The 17248-nt window shown below is 47.3% G+C and overlaps 2 protein-coding genes across 4 annotated transcripts; both read left to right on the top strand.

Annotated features, from left to right (window-relative positions):
- The first annotated feature begins 1684 nt into the window (after nucleotides 1-1684).
- Nucleotides 1685-11035, top strand: hinfp (histone H4 transcription factor). Of its 3 annotated transcripts, none has more exons than XM_006642253.3 (10): nucleotides 1685-1742; nucleotides 2769-2937; nucleotides 3511-3737; nucleotides 4405-4516; nucleotides 4659-4811; nucleotides 5243-5320; nucleotides 6098-6218; nucleotides 6805-6943; nucleotides 7234-7358; nucleotides 7868-11035. In XM_006642253.3, exons 2-10 carry the CDS (start codon nucleotides 2781-2783, stop codon nucleotides 8352-8354), a joined length of 1599 nt encoding a protein of 532 aa, XP_006642316.1. In that variant the 5' UTR covers nucleotides 1685-1742; nucleotides 2769-2780; the 3' UTR covers nucleotides 8355-11035. The 3 variants fall into 3 exon arrangements, with proteins under 3 accessions (XP_006642316.1, XP_015193064.1, XP_015193065.1); XM_015337578.2 differs by having other exon boundaries at nucleotides 4402-4516; XM_015337579.2 differs by lacking the exon at nucleotides 1685-1742 and adding an exon at nucleotides 1761-2052 and having other exon boundaries at nucleotides 4402-4516.
- Nucleotides 11036-11127: 92 nt separating this feature from the next.
- Nucleotides 11128-16515, top strand: LOC107075655 (complement receptor type 1). The gene is made up of 5 exons (XM_015337580.2): nucleotides 11128-12599; nucleotides 12808-12954; nucleotides 13379-13546; nucleotides 13979-14179; nucleotides 15014-16515. The coding sequence occupies exons 1-5, from the start codon at nucleotides 12500-12502 to the stop codon at nucleotides 15025-15027; spliced, it is 630 nt and encodes a 209-aa protein (XP_015193066.1). The 5' UTR covers nucleotides 11128-12499; the 3' UTR covers nucleotides 15028-16515.
- Nucleotides 16516-17248: the final 733 nt, after the last annotated feature.

Below are 17248 nucleotides of genomic sequence, written 5' to 3'. Positions count from 1 at the left end.
TCAGCTTTATACTGTAGGTGCTGCTTCTTTAAAGAGATCCAGAAAACCTAAGCATAGTGACCATCCAGGACCAGGTGTTGGACATCCTTGGAATACAGGCTTCTGTCTAAACATTTACAATCATGAGTCTCCAACATCTTACTGAGCATTGCGCCGTCCTGAGTCGCAAACAACACTGAATATGAATATGCAGTCCATTTGACCCCATTGAATGACTGTAAGTAAGAAACAGATATAAGTGTAAGCAATTATTATCATCGTCATCATCATCATCAAGGACCTGAATCAAGCAGTTATCAACAGCTGCAGACCTGTGAAAAGTGTTCTATTGATCCAGTTTGTTTCATTAGATCATTACAAGTACAAGCAGCAGAACAATTATCTAACTGGCAATCCAGGAGCCTCCAGGTTTTACAGGATAAGGGAACTGCAGGCTTTCGGCACCTCCCACCTCCTAAATAGTTTAAGGTCCCAAGGTGTAAACCATTCCAGAAAGCCAGACTTCACAGGCATTATGAACTGGTTGGCTCTGGCAGCTGTATCGCAGGAAAGCTTACAAGCAAAAGATCCACTGTGCAGACCTGATTGTTTGCAGTGAAGTAATCTGAAAATCGTATCCAGCCACTTCTCAAATGCCAGAATATCACTTTTGCAGTTAAAAAGTCTTCCTGAGTAATATATGCATTTCCCTGACTACCAACAGATCACCAACCTAGAATAAAGTGGTCACATGGAGCATTAACTGTACTGCATGTAGTTCAGGCACACTAAAAACCAGACCCCTACAGTGCTGAAATGCACTCCTTGTCCTGGAGGGGAAACATGTCTTCTGCTTTTCATTCCACCCTGGAATCTTAATGGCCTTCTTCAAATCAGCTGAAACTAAGAGATGATCTGTATTAGCACCGTTTGTAGGTTTTACTCACTAAGATAACCCGTGAAACCTGGTAGAACCCAGGCAAAGGAGCAGAATATAGTACAGTGTGAAACTGGCTTTTCAACATATCTGAAACCATTTAAGTAACATCAGTGCATATTTTCAATTTTGTCAATACAATTATCTTATCAGTTTGAAGATTTTTTTAACACTTGTCCATATTGTAACGTTTTAAATGACCAAGTTAGTTGTCATTCTATTGCTTTTCACTGTTGATGCACTTTCCAGTTTCTCTTGGCAGACTAATAAGCAGGCATATGTTGCCCGTGAGGGTTTCCATTTGAAAGATTCTCCTGAAACCCGTGCTCGGTACGCTTGGAAAGGCAGTGCATTGCACAAGTTAACCACTTGCTAGCGCGTATTAGTTTTTTCGTGAAAAGATTTCATCAATCCCGATATTTCTCGCCCAATTCATGACTTCATGTGTGGGACAACACACACAGTACAACCCCCATTTTCTTGAATATGTTCTTCAACTAATGATGTTAATTCAAATAATAATAATAATAATAATAATAATAATAAAGCTGTTGGGAACCTCATTCAATCACATTCATTGACCCTAGTTTCTCGGGGGGAAAATCTAGCAGACGTACTGTTTTCCTTCCTAAGACTTCTATTGGTCCTGAGCATGTATCCGGTTTATCCAATTAGCTACAGCAGCAGTTAAATGCACCTTCCCATTGGACAGGGCGTTTGCCAGTTACGATAAGCTTTCAAACACGATTGGTTACAGCTGAAAGTGGGAGTCGGTCAATGTTGAATTGTGCGGGAGAAGGGGGTGGACACTTGAAGTGAGGTGGAGGTAGGAACTGGAAATGTTGTTTTTTTAGCATCTGATATTTAGTTTGGCTTTCCCTTTTCAATTATGTGATTTTATATCACGTAAACGTTTTTCTTAGAGATTGCATAGTGGTCAAAAGTGCTTTCCGTTGTACCTAAATGCCCTCACGATAATATTGAGTTACTTATAACTCTGGCGAGGGTCTGACACGATTTAAAAGTTAAACTTCCTTCTGTTGTATAAAATAATGTTTATTAGCATTAAGAGAGGGGTTTCTCGATTGTTGAATGCAAACGTGCATATCGCCGTGTTGAAATGAGTCATTCATGCCGTAAGGAAAGAACCGGTTTTTCAAATCAGGTTTTCTGCAGCTAACAATATTTGATAAATCTGCCCATAATGCGATGTTGTACAGTAGTTTAGAATCGCGTATATCAGGGTTTGGATGCATTTGCATTAAGCATCGAAATTTTAGGAAAGCATGCCTAAAATAGTATGTAGAATGTAGAAATATTATTGTTTATTTTTCCGTAAAACATCAATACAGTACGGCTCGTCACTTCCTTATTAAGAAATCGTGCTGCATTTGACAAAATCAGGCGGTCTCTGGTGTGGAACCAACCGTGTAATGTGGGATTTTAATCATTTTCACCCCTAATCCCAAAAACTCGTGAATTGTGTGACTTTCCAATACAAATGAATACAGCAGGGAAATATACTTTCCCGTCGATATCTATTTTAAGTGAGGGTTTGTTGGAAGTTATTAAAAGACTTGTTCTTTTCGTCTATTGGAAAAGAAATACTGTATATATATATATTTTAAAAAATATATGCGCTTAATCCGGACGACTAATGTTTAAAGTGCTGAAGTATAGCATATAAACAACTTAAAACTGCAAAGTAATGTGCAATTAACTTAATCTGACATCGTCGTGGAAAGTTTCTAATGTTTTAGTGAACGTATATGGGCACCACGATTAAGAGCTGCGTGCGACCCTCTGCCGGCAGAGCTCGGTTCTGATGGGCTGGTGGTTCTGCTCTTCCCAGGGCCCAGATGTGATGGCTCCTGGAAAGCGTGCGAGGAGGGAAGAGGTGCAGTTGGGCTGTGAGTGGGGACCGTGCCAGGCCACTTTCACCAGGATGGAGGAATTCTGTCAGCATGTGGGGGAACATCTGGAATCTCTGCAGCTGGAGGCCGAGGAGAGCGAGATGCTGGGTGAGATTTTGGGATTGGGAAGGGGGAGTGTCTCATACCAGGTGCTTCTTTTACTGGGTGATCTGTAAAGGCATTGTAATTCGGAGAGATGTGGGACAACTCTGCCATCAGTGGAGAAGATTGTAAATCTCACAGCAGCATCTAGATTTGAAGAAGATTTTTTACAGAAGCTTGTTGGTGCCACGGGGGGAAAAAATGCATTTAAATGAGATAACATTGCTTTAAAATGAGAAACAATTTTGCGTTTAAACTAGTATATTTTTCTCTTGTGGTGCTAAAAAGCTTCCATAGGTTTTAACATTTGCGTTTAACCGGTTAACTGTATTTTTACAGTTTTGTCTGTTGCGCACTTGATGTCTGAATAAAAGGCTTGTAATGCAGAGTTAAAATAGTGAATGTTTTATGAAATCTAAATTGATGAGAGCTGGATATAGAATTCACTAAAATAAGGCTGATCTCTCGCCGGAGTGTGCAGGTGAAAGGAAAACAGTTCCAGTGGAGCTGGGGTTTCAATGCTCGGTAGAGAGTTTCACAGTCCCACGCGGGGCGTGTTTGCTGGTGTTCCTGTTCCAGAGGAGCGCAGCTGTCTGTGGCGGGACTGTGGGTTCTGCTCGCTGGAAAACCCCACGGAGCTGGTGAGGCACATCTATTTCCACTGCTACCACACCAAGCTGAAGCAGTGGGGCCAGAGCATCCTGAAGAGCCAGCCCGACCTGGGCACTTGCACCCTGGACCTGCAGAACCGCAACATCGTCCCCGAGATCCTGGATAAATTCCTGTGCCAGTGGGAGCACTGTGAGGTGAGGAGGGGAGGTGGGATGTATCCCTCTGTCCCGAGGGATTGGGGGAGCAGGGACTAAGGGGCTGTGGGAGGGGGGAGGAGTACAGTGTGTGCAGCCTAGCAGATTGTGGGATGGTGGGACTTGGCCTGCAGCATGAGAGAAGAGGGATCGTATGGTAGGGTCTCGGCACCTGCAAATTTAACATTTGCAAATTCGCTAGCTCACGATTCGGTCTGGCCGACGAGGTCTTGTATGCAGCGCGGGGAATGACAGGCTGGAGATGACAAGCTCACTGATAGTTTTATTGCCCTTTTCTTGACACGGGCCGAGAGAGAAAGCGCAGGCATCCACTGAATGCAGAGGAGGGATTCATGTTGCTTATGTTAGTGGATTACTATAATTTTGTGATTACTGTTGTTTGCTTTAGTTCATCCGAGCTACTTTAACTTAAAGCCAGTACTGTATATGGAAGGGTACCTTATGTCTTTTAATCTTACAAACTATATCTTGTAGTACATAATGTGGCAGTATAGGAGTGGACTTGGTAACTTTTATATGTGAACGTGGCTGTTAGCTAATGTTCTCTGCACTGAACCCTCGCAGATTTTGAGACCCTGCCGTACAGAGTTAAGTGAGGCTGCCCACAGCGTGAATCATACGAACTGTTTTTACTTTTCTCTAGCAGGCCTCCTTTGAGAACCCGGAATGGTTCTACCGCCATGTGGAAATGCACGGCCTGTGTATGGAGCTCAAGTCCACCAGCAAGGAGGAGCCTGTGCTGCGCTGTGGGTGGAAAGGTGAGGGTGAGATTCCCTGAGGCTTTCCTGTGCGTTCGCTGGCGCTCAGTCTCTCTGCTTTTCTCTCTTTGCTTGCGGAGGTGGGGGCGTCTCCACTGGGCCCCGGCCTGCGCGCCTGATGGTGGTCTGTCTGTCCTCCCAGAGTGCGAGGCGACCTTCAAGGGCCGGTTCAAACTGCGAGAGCATCTGCGCAGCCACACCCAGGAGAAGGTGGTGGCCTGCCCCACCTGCGGGGGCATGTTCGCCAACAACACCAAGTTCTTCGACCACATCCGCCGGCAGACCACCATCGAGGGTGAGCGAAGGGGAAGGGACCGCGGGGGGGAGATGGGGAGTGCTGAACAAGCAATGTGGAGGGGTGGGGTTGGCGGTTGTCTGATGTGGATTGTCTGAACCCAATGCAGTCGATCTTTCAGTAAATTGTAAAATAAAAGGTTAATTCTGAGACACAGCTCATCTTGTTTTAAATGATCAAATTTGAACCTTATTCCTGATTATATTCAGTTGACTTGTTTCTTGTATCACGTATATAAATATTTGTTGCTTTTGGGCAATCGATGTCCGTATTCAGAGTTCTGTAGGAGAACTCTGGTGTTCTTTGTCTTGATTGCTGAAGATCCTTGCACTTTTTCTCACTGTTTATCCCCTTTTTTTCTGTGTCTTTCTCCTTCCCCAATTCTCCATTCATCACCTTATTACGCTCCTTGCTTTCTCTGTGGTCTCCAGGACAGCGGTTTCAGTGCTCTCACTGCTCCAAGCGCTTTGCCACAGAGAGGCTCCTTCGGGACCACATGAGGAACCACGGTGTGTATCTGTGTCGTATTTGCCAGCTTTTGTTTGTTTTCGGCCCTGGTCTTGTACCTGAACACGCTGTTCCATTCTCGCACAGAGCAACGCCAAGCAGGATATTGGTCTGTTAGTCACTCAACAGTTAGGCTCTGTTTTCTCAGAATATGTTTTTTACCTTGGGGCAAGAGCCAAAAGATCCATATGGAATGGAAATGTCTGGTCCAGTCAAGCTTTAATTACACCAAGTTATCTCTTAAATTATTATCATGTTTGAAGTGGGAGAAAATCTGCTAGACCAGTGCATAATATCTCTGGTGTAAGAACACTTGTCTGCGCCTTTGTGGTCATTTAGGGTGTTCAATTAAGGGGACAGTGCACTTTCGTGCATTAAGCTTTGCCTTGTACAAAAAGCACATGTTAAGAGAATTGTTAACGAAATTGTTACCCTTCACGATTCCAACCCCTGGAAGAATGAATTGGTCACAAAGAGACGCTCCACTAACTCGCCCCCAAGTGAAAAGTGAAAAGCTCCCTGATCAGTCATGATCGCTGCTTATTCCTTGTTTTTACAGTTTTTCTTTTTCATGAGTCATGCAAACATGCCTGACACTACAGAATAATGGAACACCTGAAGAAGGCTCCACAGTTGAAACGTTGTGATTCTTTTCTTTTCAGCCTGGAATAAACCTTTAGTTGTTCCTTTGCAGCCTACGCATGCTGACGCAGCCACCTACTTGAACTTCTGTTACAGCATAATGTCCATTGTCTGATTGTCCCTTCTCGTCCTGCCAGTGAACCATTACAAGTGTCCCTTGTGTGAGATGACCTGCCCGTCCCCCTCTTCCCTCAGAAACCACATCAAGTTCAGGCACAGCAACGAGAAGCCCTACAGCTGCGAGTACTGCGAGTACAGGTAGGGGGAGCTGTCCCCCTCTCTGGGCAACCCGGGGTGGACAATTCAGGCTTCGGTCAGTTAAAAGCATCTGTTTGGAGGAACTGAATTGTTGCTATCATTCTTAGAAAGAAGTCTTGAGACCATCTTGAGTTTTGAATGTAACAAATCTTTCTGTCAGCATTACTTCACCATGGTGTTTCCTGGGTGCTCTGCAAATTGCTTTCCGTATACAAGTTTGCTGTCTTAACAGCACAGGGTGCGTGGGCTTATGTTTTGTGTTTGAGGTATATACATGTGGGTTTTTGTTTGTTTCCTGCAGGTGCTAGCCCTGGTAGTCTGTTAATAGCGTTGCTGTGTGTTTCTGCAATATGTAGTATGTTGTATGTTGCGTGTGTTGCTTAAGGTAAATGTTACCTACAGTTTGTATATTGGTCAAGTTCCTGTGAAGACAGCCTCTCTTTGCAAAGCGGTTTCATCCGCTTCAGTTTTTCGCTGTCGGGCGTGACGGGAGATAAGCCAAACCCTAACCTGAAATGGCTTCAGCTGCTCCGCAGCAGGGCAGTCTTACGCCCTGAACCCCATGCCCTGCGTTTGTGCCCTGCAGCTGTAAGAACCTGATCGACCTGCGGAGGCACCTGGACACCCACAGTAGCGATCCGGCCTACCGCTGCGAGTTTCTGGACTGCAGCTTCGCCACGCGCTCTCTGCACTCCATCAAGTCGCACTACCGGAGAGTGCATGAGGTGAGAACGAATGAGAACCCGAACCCGAACCCATCCTCTCCACCCGAACCCGTGACCCTGGACCGTTTCGCTTTTAGTGGCTTCCTGCTCCTGTATCTTTCTTTACAGCACCTGCTAGAAAGTTGCAATCAAGTATTGGATTTACTGGTTGCTGCTGTTGGTCCTGGACGTGAATCTGTTCTGGGGGGGGGTGGGTTAGGGGATGAATGGGCAAGGCTCAGTCCTGTCATATTTCACAAACGGAAGCCCAGGCAGGTTTGCAGGCTGTGTCTGAACTCCTGTCCCCGCAGGGAGATCTGACGCCGCGGTACAAGTGCCACGTGTGTGAGAAGTGTTTCACCAGGGGGAACAACCTCACCTCCCACCTCCGGAAGAAACACCAGTTCAAATGGCCGTCGGGGCATCCCAGATTCAGGTACGGTCACAGCACACCGCCGAAATGCAAGAGACGCGCAAAGCAGACACGGGTATACGTGCAAGGGTGAGAGATGCCTCCGTTCAGCAAAAAGTAATAAAAAGGTGCAGTCCAGGATATTAGCTGCCTGTACTAAGACACGCAAATTTGAGTTCCATTTCCTCTGAGGGACTTGGGAAAAAGTCCTGGGTTTACAAGGTTGTGTGCACATTCTTGTGACAGACACAAACGTCAAGTGCATCAGGGCTCAAGCACCAGTGCAGGCATATACTGTAGATGGCAAAGCACCCGTACACTATCGTCCGTTCGAGCTGAAAGAAATAATTGTTCTTCCAGATTCTTTTGAGAGCAGCTCTGGAGGACGGTGAGCTCCTTGAATACGCAGCGGCAAAAAAATAACAAACAAGGAGGTGTTTTTCGAATCTAGGTGGGCCAGATCGTGAGATTTGAGTAAAAAAAACAACAACAAACGTTCAGGTTTAAGCGTTCCGCCCCTCCTTTTGTCTCAGGTACAAGGAGCATGAGGACGGCTTCATGCGCCTGCAGCTGATCCGCTACGAGAGCGTGGAGCTGACCGAGCAGCTGATGAAGGAGAGGCTGGCGGCGGGGGAGGGCGCGCGCGCGGACTGCCTGGAGCTGGGGCCGGAACCGGGGGATGCCGGCGCCCCGGATGGGTCCAACAAGGGATCTGAGGGCGGGGAAGCGCCGGGGGTGAAGGTGGCAGGTGCGAGAGGGATGGTGCTGGAGAACGGAGCAGGAGGAAGACCGGATGACGGAGGGGCACAGGGGGAGGCGTTGAGTACCGTCATCCGGGTGGAGAACAGGACCAACGAGATGGGCGAGAGTGAAACGGTCTATTACGTGCTGACCAGCAGCAGCAGCCCCTCGCAGGCCCCCGAGACGGAGGGGGCGGGGCGACGGGGCGAGGAGGACGGGGGCAGCGTCATGCTGCAGCTGCAGGACACGGCGCAGCATCTGGGCATGGAGGTGGTGTAGCGGGCCCGGGGGGGGAACAGGCTTCGCGTCAAACCTCCGGCACGGAGAGGAGCCGTCACGCGCTGCGCCGTGGGCGCTCCCACCGGACTCGGACAAGACGGGGACGGGGGGGGAGAACAGGAGGCATCTCGCTTGTCCGCCGTGATGCACAGGCCATGTCTCTGGCCGGTTTATTCGCTTTCGTTTGTGGGCTTTCCAGGAAGAGATTCGCCTTTCAGTGATGCTGGGGGCACATTTTCAGGCAAGGAATATACAGGACGATGCAGAAGTGCATTGTTTTAAAGTGAAGCTGCATGCTTGTTCTGGGTTTTCTTGTAAGTTGTATGAGTTATGAGCTTTTTATTTTATTTTTTTTACTTTTTACTTGGACTGGATGTTAATTTTGATTTTTTTTTTCAGTTATATAAAGCTGTTTTTTTTTTTTAAATTAAGGTCTTGAATGTGAACATCCTGACACACAAGGGTGAGTAGGATGTGTGTCCATATCGGTACCATATTGCTCGGGACCACTTGTTGGTACTCTGACAATCAGCCCCTGTGTTGGCTGGTAGAGTTAGTCTTGGTCTCCAGACAGTGTCACTGGGACCAAAGCAGCCCTGCTCATGTCTCACAGCTGAGGACCCTGTGACCGCACACAGGGGGGAAAGTGTAGGCAGACCCCTCCCAGCCTCATGCAAGTCACTTGTCTTAACACCTTGCAGGCTGCTCAGTACAGTCCCCTACTGGGGAATCATCACTTGACTGATGGCTCTGCATGCCTGCAAGCTCCCTGGTGGCCACAGGGGGCAGTGTCACCAAAAGCTGAGTAATCCCACCCATGGCTTTGACACTCGGCTGATCCCGGTAGGTACCACCTAGTGACACGTCCCAGGTCGTAACCCCGCGATCGTAGAGCCCAACCTGACCTGGGACCAGCCCCTCGGGAAGCCCCAAAGAACGTTTTTTGATAAAAGCGATTTGGAGTATTAAGCAACTATCCATTAAATCCATCCTTCTGAAAAATCCATTGAATGAGTTACTGTTAGTGGAAGTAGTTAGGGAAGTGGTGTTGCAGTGTTGAACAGTTAGGACTCAAGGTGGTGGGTTCAAATCCCAGGTGAGACACTGCTGTTGTATCCTTGAGCGAGATCCTTCACCCAGATTGCTCCAGGAACATACCCAGCTGTATAAATGATGACAAATGTAAGTTGGCATCGGCCCAGTAAATATAGAACAATGACAACTGCCATTATACCACTGGCCATACACTGGTGTAGAATGATGTTCCTGTTGAATAGAAGGAGTTTTGGACTTTGGAAGTTGCTGTGTTTATGTGAACAATTTTTTTTAATGTGCTTTCTACTGTACTGCCTGTGCTTCTTCAGGGAAGGAGAATGATATATTTTTTTTATGTCTCTTTTGACATAAACCTGCACATTGTCATTGAACTTGAAGTCTGCATGGCAGTTTAACAGCGGCTACACACTAAGGCAGCTGTGTCCTTCGTACTCTGCATCCCTGTGAATCCTGATTAGTGGTGGGTGAAACAGCTGCATTTTCATGGAGTTTCCTTACTGATTTATTTTTGCATGGCATTAGTGTTTTGGGGAAAAAAAATATATTTTATGCCACATGAGTTTAGAAATGTGAAAAGCTTAAGATGAAATTTGTATAGGTTATATTACCCTTGGTTTTTAATTCAAAAAGACATCTTATTAACCTGAATACATATTAATTGTTGTCTTTCTGACAGTCTCTTGTAAATTTCCTATGAAATTTCTATTTGAGTTTTGCACTAATGGAAAACCCAATGATCTGCACTATGGCTTGCATTCCAGACTGCCTGACATCCTGCGAACCATTAGAGGGCACTATTGTGCTGCAGCACTGTACCCTATCACGAGTACTAATAAAGCCAGGTCACTGGCTGGATTCAGTATGCAGTGGTAGTCAGGTTGCTGAAAAGATGGAGATTTCTTCTGTCTGGGTCAAGGATTGCTAAAATGCTTCAGTGTGCTTCCCCAAGAGGTTTAGAGTGGATTATGGGTGGGCAGTGATTCCTTTAGTTTTAATGGTCTTATACCCATGTCTTGACTTATTAACATAGTCCGTTCCTCGGACATGAAGGTGCAAATTTGTAAACCAAAAATGCAATTCCTATTAGTTTTCATGCACAGCTTTCTGATTCTTTCCAGTGGCCTAGACAGTCGTCCAGTATTATTTTTATCCTAACAGCACTGAATTGTCAAAGTACTGTAAGAACACTATTGTTAGTGCTTGTTTGTCCTGTTTGCCCTAATACAGTAGGCAAGAGTAATGTCTCCACTGTCTAAGCACACAGATGCATTGAGGACATGTGGCGGGGGAGGTCTCGCTCTGAGGGTATAGTGTCTTCCATTTGGCTGTGATGGACGTGCTGTTGTTGTAGCACAAATTCTCTTTGCAGCTGCACCAAACGGGCGTCGCAGTGCGCTCTAGGCGGGTGTTTGTAAGTCGAGGGGCGGGTGGACAGTGAACGAGCTGCAGCCAGCAGGAGAAGCGGACCTGTAAAAACAGCAGCTCTGATCCTCGGAGAGCCCCGCAAGTGAGCAGTGGTTGAGCTACACATGACACCTGGGCCAGGAGCTTCTGTTTTCTTTTCTTTGCAATGTAAAATGTTGTTTTGCAACGCAGTATTACTATATATAAAATTGGTCAGTGTATCCCTGGGTTTTTTGTTTTCCTTTCTCGTGCCTGTATTTTATTTTTCTGGTTTTCATATATTTGCAGCGTGATCTTTAATGAGTTCTCAGGGTATTTGTTGTCAGTTAAATCCTAAGAAAAGCAAAATCAACAAGGTCATTTTAACTTGAACTCGGTTCATTCTGATTTTTAGGAAACTAGGTTCATACTGTAAAGGAAAGCTCTCCCTTCTTGTCTTTTTAAGGCCCAACACTTTGGGTGGAGCTCATTATATTTACTGTAGTGTTTAGGCTGAGGAATAATCGACTTCATGGTTCACCACAACCTGCCTGACTGAGAAGGAATTATAATCCCTGATTAGATTAAATTAAGCGGGTTAAAATATGAAGCAGATGCGCTTCAAGTGCAGTGTAAGTGTTTTAGAACAAATATTGAGCAAATATCCTGGAATGGACCGGTTTTGTTAACATGTCAAAGTTTATAGCCTGCATGGTGTACTCTCCTCTGGTATTCACCCCCAACCAGGACAGCAGGACCCTTTAATACCAACATAAACTAATCTGCTTAGTGGACCCACCTGGTCAACAAACCCACATTATCCTGGGAAAAGAAATCGCGTCTCAGCGGAAAAACCATTGTCTTTTCAAATTGTTCCATGAGCCCAATGAGGCAAAGGGCTGAATGTGCTTAATCTTTCCATTTGTGGGCACAGTGAGGATCAGCTGTGGTTTGTCTGGGCTCCGCACTGTTTAAGCACACAGGAAAGGCTGGGTCTGAGTCGTTCGTTTGCTTGTGTGACATGATATCTAATGAAACCAGGTTTTACAGCTTGGAATAGGTCTGGTTTCATCCAGTTGATTTTCCCTGCCTTCCTCTTCTACCCTCTCCCCAGGCGATTTCTGCTGTTTATCTGCATTTAAAGGATTACTCAGGGGCTTAGGGCACCAAGCACATGACTTGCTGTCTGTTAACCAGGGACTTGTGTCGGGTGGGAACTTGGTGGTTTAAACGGGAGAGCCTCTGCACGAGCTTGGGATTGGGACACACTTAAAGGGAGATGGAAACAAAGCCTGTGTTTATTTGTCAGTATATTCGTGTCTCTGCAGTTGGAAAGTGAAGGATCATAAGAAATGCCAGCTTCCTTGGCATATGTTTAGCTCAAGATTGCTTGCTAGCACCAAATGACGATCTTCCGATTAATATGAAGGAGCTGGGAGAGAGGTAAAGTCTCAGTTTCAGTCATCATTTCCTTTGCCTGTTTATGTTTGGGTGAATACATCCACAGAGGGGACCTAGTTCAGAGAAGATTGGTTGGCAAGTCAATGGTGAATCACAAGTGGTGCCTGCTCTTTGTGATCTTGTGGCTCAAGGTGAGAACGGAAGTTAATGAGTCAAGTAAGGGAGAGGGGAACGATTAAAGAAGGCTCTGCTGTTAGATTGGCAGCCAACGATGAACTGAAACCGCAGCCCGACGGACATTCGCCATGAGGATGGGGCCACTCCTGCTGCTGCTGGGGTCCTTTCCGGGGGTGTTCGTACAGGTGCCAGCGCAGGAGGCAGAGGAGGAGGAGGAAGGGAGCAGCGGTAAGGCAGGAGCCTCTTGTTTTTGGGATTAAAAAAAGTATGTGATTTTTAGAGCTGAAAACCCGGAGGTTTTCTCATTTCGGTGATCCGTTTTAGTGCAAAACTATTGTGATTCATCTCTCTATTCTGGAAAGGCGCCCTGCTGGCTGCCCTGTACGGACTGGTGAGCTCCGCCGTCCATGTTGACGCCCTGCTCTGCGATCTGCAGGCCTGGCGCTGTTGGAGCCCGACACCTACTGGTCGGGCACAGCCCCCCTGTGCCTGGGGGGCTGCCGGGGGAAGCACAAGGAGCTGAAGAGAGACCGCTGCGGGGACGGCAGCTGCTGCTGGCTGGGGTCCAAGTCCCTGTGCCGAGGTAAAAGAGTGACGCACTGACCCTCATCCTCACCCCAACCCTGCAGTGCTTCACCTGTCATGTAGAATTCACTCCTGCAGTAGAGTTGCAACTGTATGTGTTCTTGCCAAGGTCCCAGTGCTTAGTAGTGCTTTAAGGTTCAGTGAGGTAAATAGATGAATTCATCGTGTGTGTGTGTGTTATTTATGACTTTTCACAGGAGGCTGACAATTGAGTCGTTTTCTAAAAACCTCTTGACCAGTTCACTGTACTTTAAATCAGACTTGTACTTTTGCTGTGATCTATTGCAAGGAGGCTCCTGTAAAGGTTTTTTTTGTTTTGTAGTTCCATGATAAAGCAGTTCATCGAAACAATATATTAGGAAGAACGGAGAAGAGGCTGTTGTGTTCTTGTGACTGCTATACTTGCACTCCCCACCCCCCAGTGAACTGTGGGAAACCCGACGCCGACTTCAACGCGCTGGTGTTCGGGAACGACTGGTGGGTGGGTTCCGTGGTGAGGTACGCCTGCCGGCCCGGGTTCCTGCTGGTCGGAGACCCTGCCCGCGCCTGCCAGTCGGACGGGAAGTGGACCCCCAAGCCAGCTTGCATGCGTGAGTGGCAACAACTGGGCCCACTGCTCGCAGAGGCCTAGCGCACGGTCGCCATGGTGACCGCACTGTTTCTACCTCCTGAGCTTCGAAATTCATGCTTGTCTAGCCTAACTGTTTGTTTTTTCTTTTCAACACAGAGATAACTCGCCAGCAGCTCTACCAGTAGGTCACGTTCATAAACCTACATTCTAACGTTTGCAGCTAGAAAAACGTTTTTCAATATGGGAAAGTCGGGGTTTGACTTTTATTAAAACATTGTTATTAAACAGACATGGCCCAACACAGCAGGATATGTACTTTCAAGGTGTCCCTGTGCCCTGGCCTTTCTTTCAGACACCCACAAGCCTGTTACCCCATCCTCTCGCTCTCCCCCCCCCCCCCCCCCCGGCCCCCCTTTTGGCACTGTGGCCATTCTGCTCCCTCTTCCCGCAGGGGTCTGTCTCCGGGGGCGGCTGGAGATCAACGAGAAGGACATCGACGGCAGCTGCTCCTCCACCTGCTCGGCCAAGACGCACCTCGGCCCGCTCCACCACGGCTGCGTCAAGATCGACAACTGCGTCACCAAGCAGTCGGGCTGGAAGCGCTGGTTCGTGCGCTGCGACTACTGCGAGTGCGACTGCTTCACGCCCTGTGGTGAGCCAGCCAGACCCCGCCTGCCCCGGACCCAGACGGCTCGCGCCCCGGCTTCCGCGTTGCACAGACATCTGAGGCAGCCGGAGCCATTACCCTTGACCCATAGAACTGGGAGGGGGCGCGGTCGTGGGCATGGCTGCCTCCCAGTGCTGCGGACCTGGGTTCAGCCCTGGACCCGGGGTGCTGTCTGTGTGGAGTTTGCATGTTCTCCCCGCGTTTCTGTGGGTGCTCCAGTTTACTCCCACAACCGAGAGACATACTGGTGGGTTAATTGGCTTCTGGGAAAACTGGCCTTGGTGTGTGTGTGTGTCCTGTGCCAGACTGCTAACCCATCTAGGGTGTATTCTGCCTCGCGCCCCTTGCTTGGAGAAAGACGTTATGGTTGGAAAACAACTGTGTAAACTTGCACGTCATGGCATTAAGTGGTATTAATTTTATGATCCGATTGGTTTGCTCTCCATGGCTTTCTAGGGTCCGTCTGGTTACCTTCCTGTGTTCTTCCATGGTTTACCTGTCATTTCATGCTGCCTTTCACCTCGGTATACCACATTAATCTTTTCCCACACAGCGATGTTTGATCAGAAAAATCTGATTTACTCCTGGTCTTAACCACAAAGCTGCCTCATTTTGTCGGTATGGCGGATATATAAGAAAGGAGACCTTTGTTGTAGGTACCTGGAGTTTATCTGTTGTACAGTAGTTTGAATTCACATGGGCTCATGTCAAGCTTCCGTCTTAAAGCCATTGATGTAATGAACTACCATCAGGCAGAAGCTGTCTCCCCCACCCCCCTTTGTTTTCTGCAAAAATCAACACTGTCTTTCTCTCCCCTAGCTTTGTCTGGTTAAGACAAGAGCCTCACTCCTTCCTCCAGGAAGAGTGTCTTTTAATGACGGAATTGCAGAGAACCTTCACCCTCATCAAGCACGACAGCGGACAGTTGGATCGACCAGGGCTTCCTCGCTAGACACCAGTTTCCTCCAGCGGCTCGGGTTCACGTTGCCCCTCTTTAAGAGCAGAGGGTTTTTTTTGGGTGGTTTTTTAGCAGCCAGGACCAGCTTGCAGGCCCGCTCGTCTCTGCTCGAGTGAGGAGAGACCGGAGCCGCGCGCAGAGATAGAGTTGAGATCACACTGTGGCACTGCAGGGGGGAGACGCGGGAGCAAAACAAAAAAAACTCTTGACACGTGTCCTGGACCTTGCTGAACACCCCCCTGGATTGTCAACAGCTCTGGACTCACGCAGGACTGCGGCATCTTCCGAAACCACGTTTGCAGGTTTGCTGCTGAAATGTAAAGACCTCGTCTGACAGAATAGCGGGGAGGGGTTTCGTCTTTGCACAGCACTCCTCGGAAGTGGAACACGACATGAAAGCATGTCTCCTGGAAGCCCCAAAGTGACTGGGAAGCAGAAGGTTTGGCGTGCCAGGGAGGGAAGAGAGCGGAGCCTTGTCTGTCCGATCTCGACCGGATTAGGGATCTGCTTTCAGCCCGCCTGTTGCCTCCGTCTGCTCCAGACGAGCAGTGTGAGGAGCTCAGGTCCTAATCGCATTATTACTCGGTATTTCTCAGCGAGTGGTGGGGGGTTGGCTAAGTCGGTCCGATGTCCTTCGCCCTACAAGACTGACGCACCCTTCCCAGCACCGCCTAAGACTGACTCATCCCGTTCCGTTACTGGGGGCTTCAGGGGATGTCGTAAAGACATGGGACAGTGTGGGACGCTGCTTTTTTTTCTTCTCCAAGCTCTGGATATCTGCATGTTTAATAGGGGATAGAAGACATTATTTGTACCTCCATGGGAGAACTAAAATGTGTCTGTTTTCTGCATCAGTCTCCTGTGATGGACTGGGGTAGCAGGGTTGAAAAATATTGCTGTGTTTGGTGTTCAAATCTGGTCTTGATTCCTTAACAAAGGTGCAGCTGTAGATTGTTTTGCTATCCTGCCAAATGCTTTCTTTGATGGCATGTGGTTAGATGTTATTACTGACCATAAACAAGCCTTTTCTGTATTCAAACCCTTCTCCATTACCTCTTAATGTCTTGGTTATATATACAGTAGGCAGCCCTCCTATATTATACTGTAGTGAGCACTCCCTTTTTCTACTTGTTTCACAATACTTCCACTCACTTGGTATCAATATCAACTTCCTTTTACATCAGACCCTCCATTATCCAAAACCATACTACCAGGTAGATGGGTCTGCATCTGCTTAAATAGTGTGCTTAGTGTTTTGTCACAGTTGTCTCCCTGTTACGGATCCTCTTTTTAAATTTGCCTGGCTGTGAATGTTTTCTGTCAGATGTTTAGAAGAAGAATAAAGTCCAAACTTTGCAATGCATTTAATCGATTTATTTCAAGGGTGTTTTTTAAGTCGTGACAGGCACTGTCATGAGAATCCTACACGTGCAGCAGCCATCAGAAGGATGAGAGAAAGCTTCTTGTGGCCAGTTCTGGTATTGCATCCCTCTGGGTTTTCCTGGAGTTAGTACGAGGTGAACCTCAGAATAATGTGGTCATTATTTTGTACAACATAGCAGCCTATTCCCGCAGACCAAACCAGAGATAGCAGTATAGGAACAAATCCTTTAGCATTCATTACGCATATAAAATAGGCGTCTACCCACCTAAACCTCTAAGCAGATGAAAAGCAAGTGTTAAATGACATTCTATCTTTTAAAATGTTTTAAGCTAGCATTACAAGTGTACAGATGGTTTGTTTGTATAATACTGATAAAGTCACAGTACTGGGTGAAACTATGTTGATTAAAAGCTCATTTGTAGGAGCTGATGAAATAAAAAAAGGTTGTTGGAGCTGGTGCTCTGATGTGCATGTACTGTAGGATGTGTATGGTGTTGTTCAAAGTGGAGACTCTCCAGGGTCCTCCTGGATGTTCCAGATATTCCACTGTTTGTGTGCATGTTGGTAAGGATGGATGAAGCCTCAGTACTTGGGGAGTTGATTCTCTTACCCTCAGTGAGAGGCTTGTTCGGAGCCTTCAGCAGCTCCCAGTAGGTGTGACTGGATGTGTTGGCCTGCAATCCGTTCACACTCTGCAGGTAGAGTCCGTAGT

The sequence above is a fragment of the Lepisosteus oculatus genome, chromosome 23 (assembly GCF_040954835.1).
Source record: "Lepisosteus oculatus isolate fLepOcu1 chromosome 23, fLepOcu1.hap2, whole genome shotgun sequence".
NCBI lineage: Eukaryota > Metazoa > Chordata > Actinopteri > Semionotiformes > Lepisosteidae > Lepisosteus > Lepisosteus oculatus.
The sequence above is the reverse complement of the archived record's forward strand: the minus strand, read 5'-3'. Positions and strand labels throughout refer to the sequence as shown.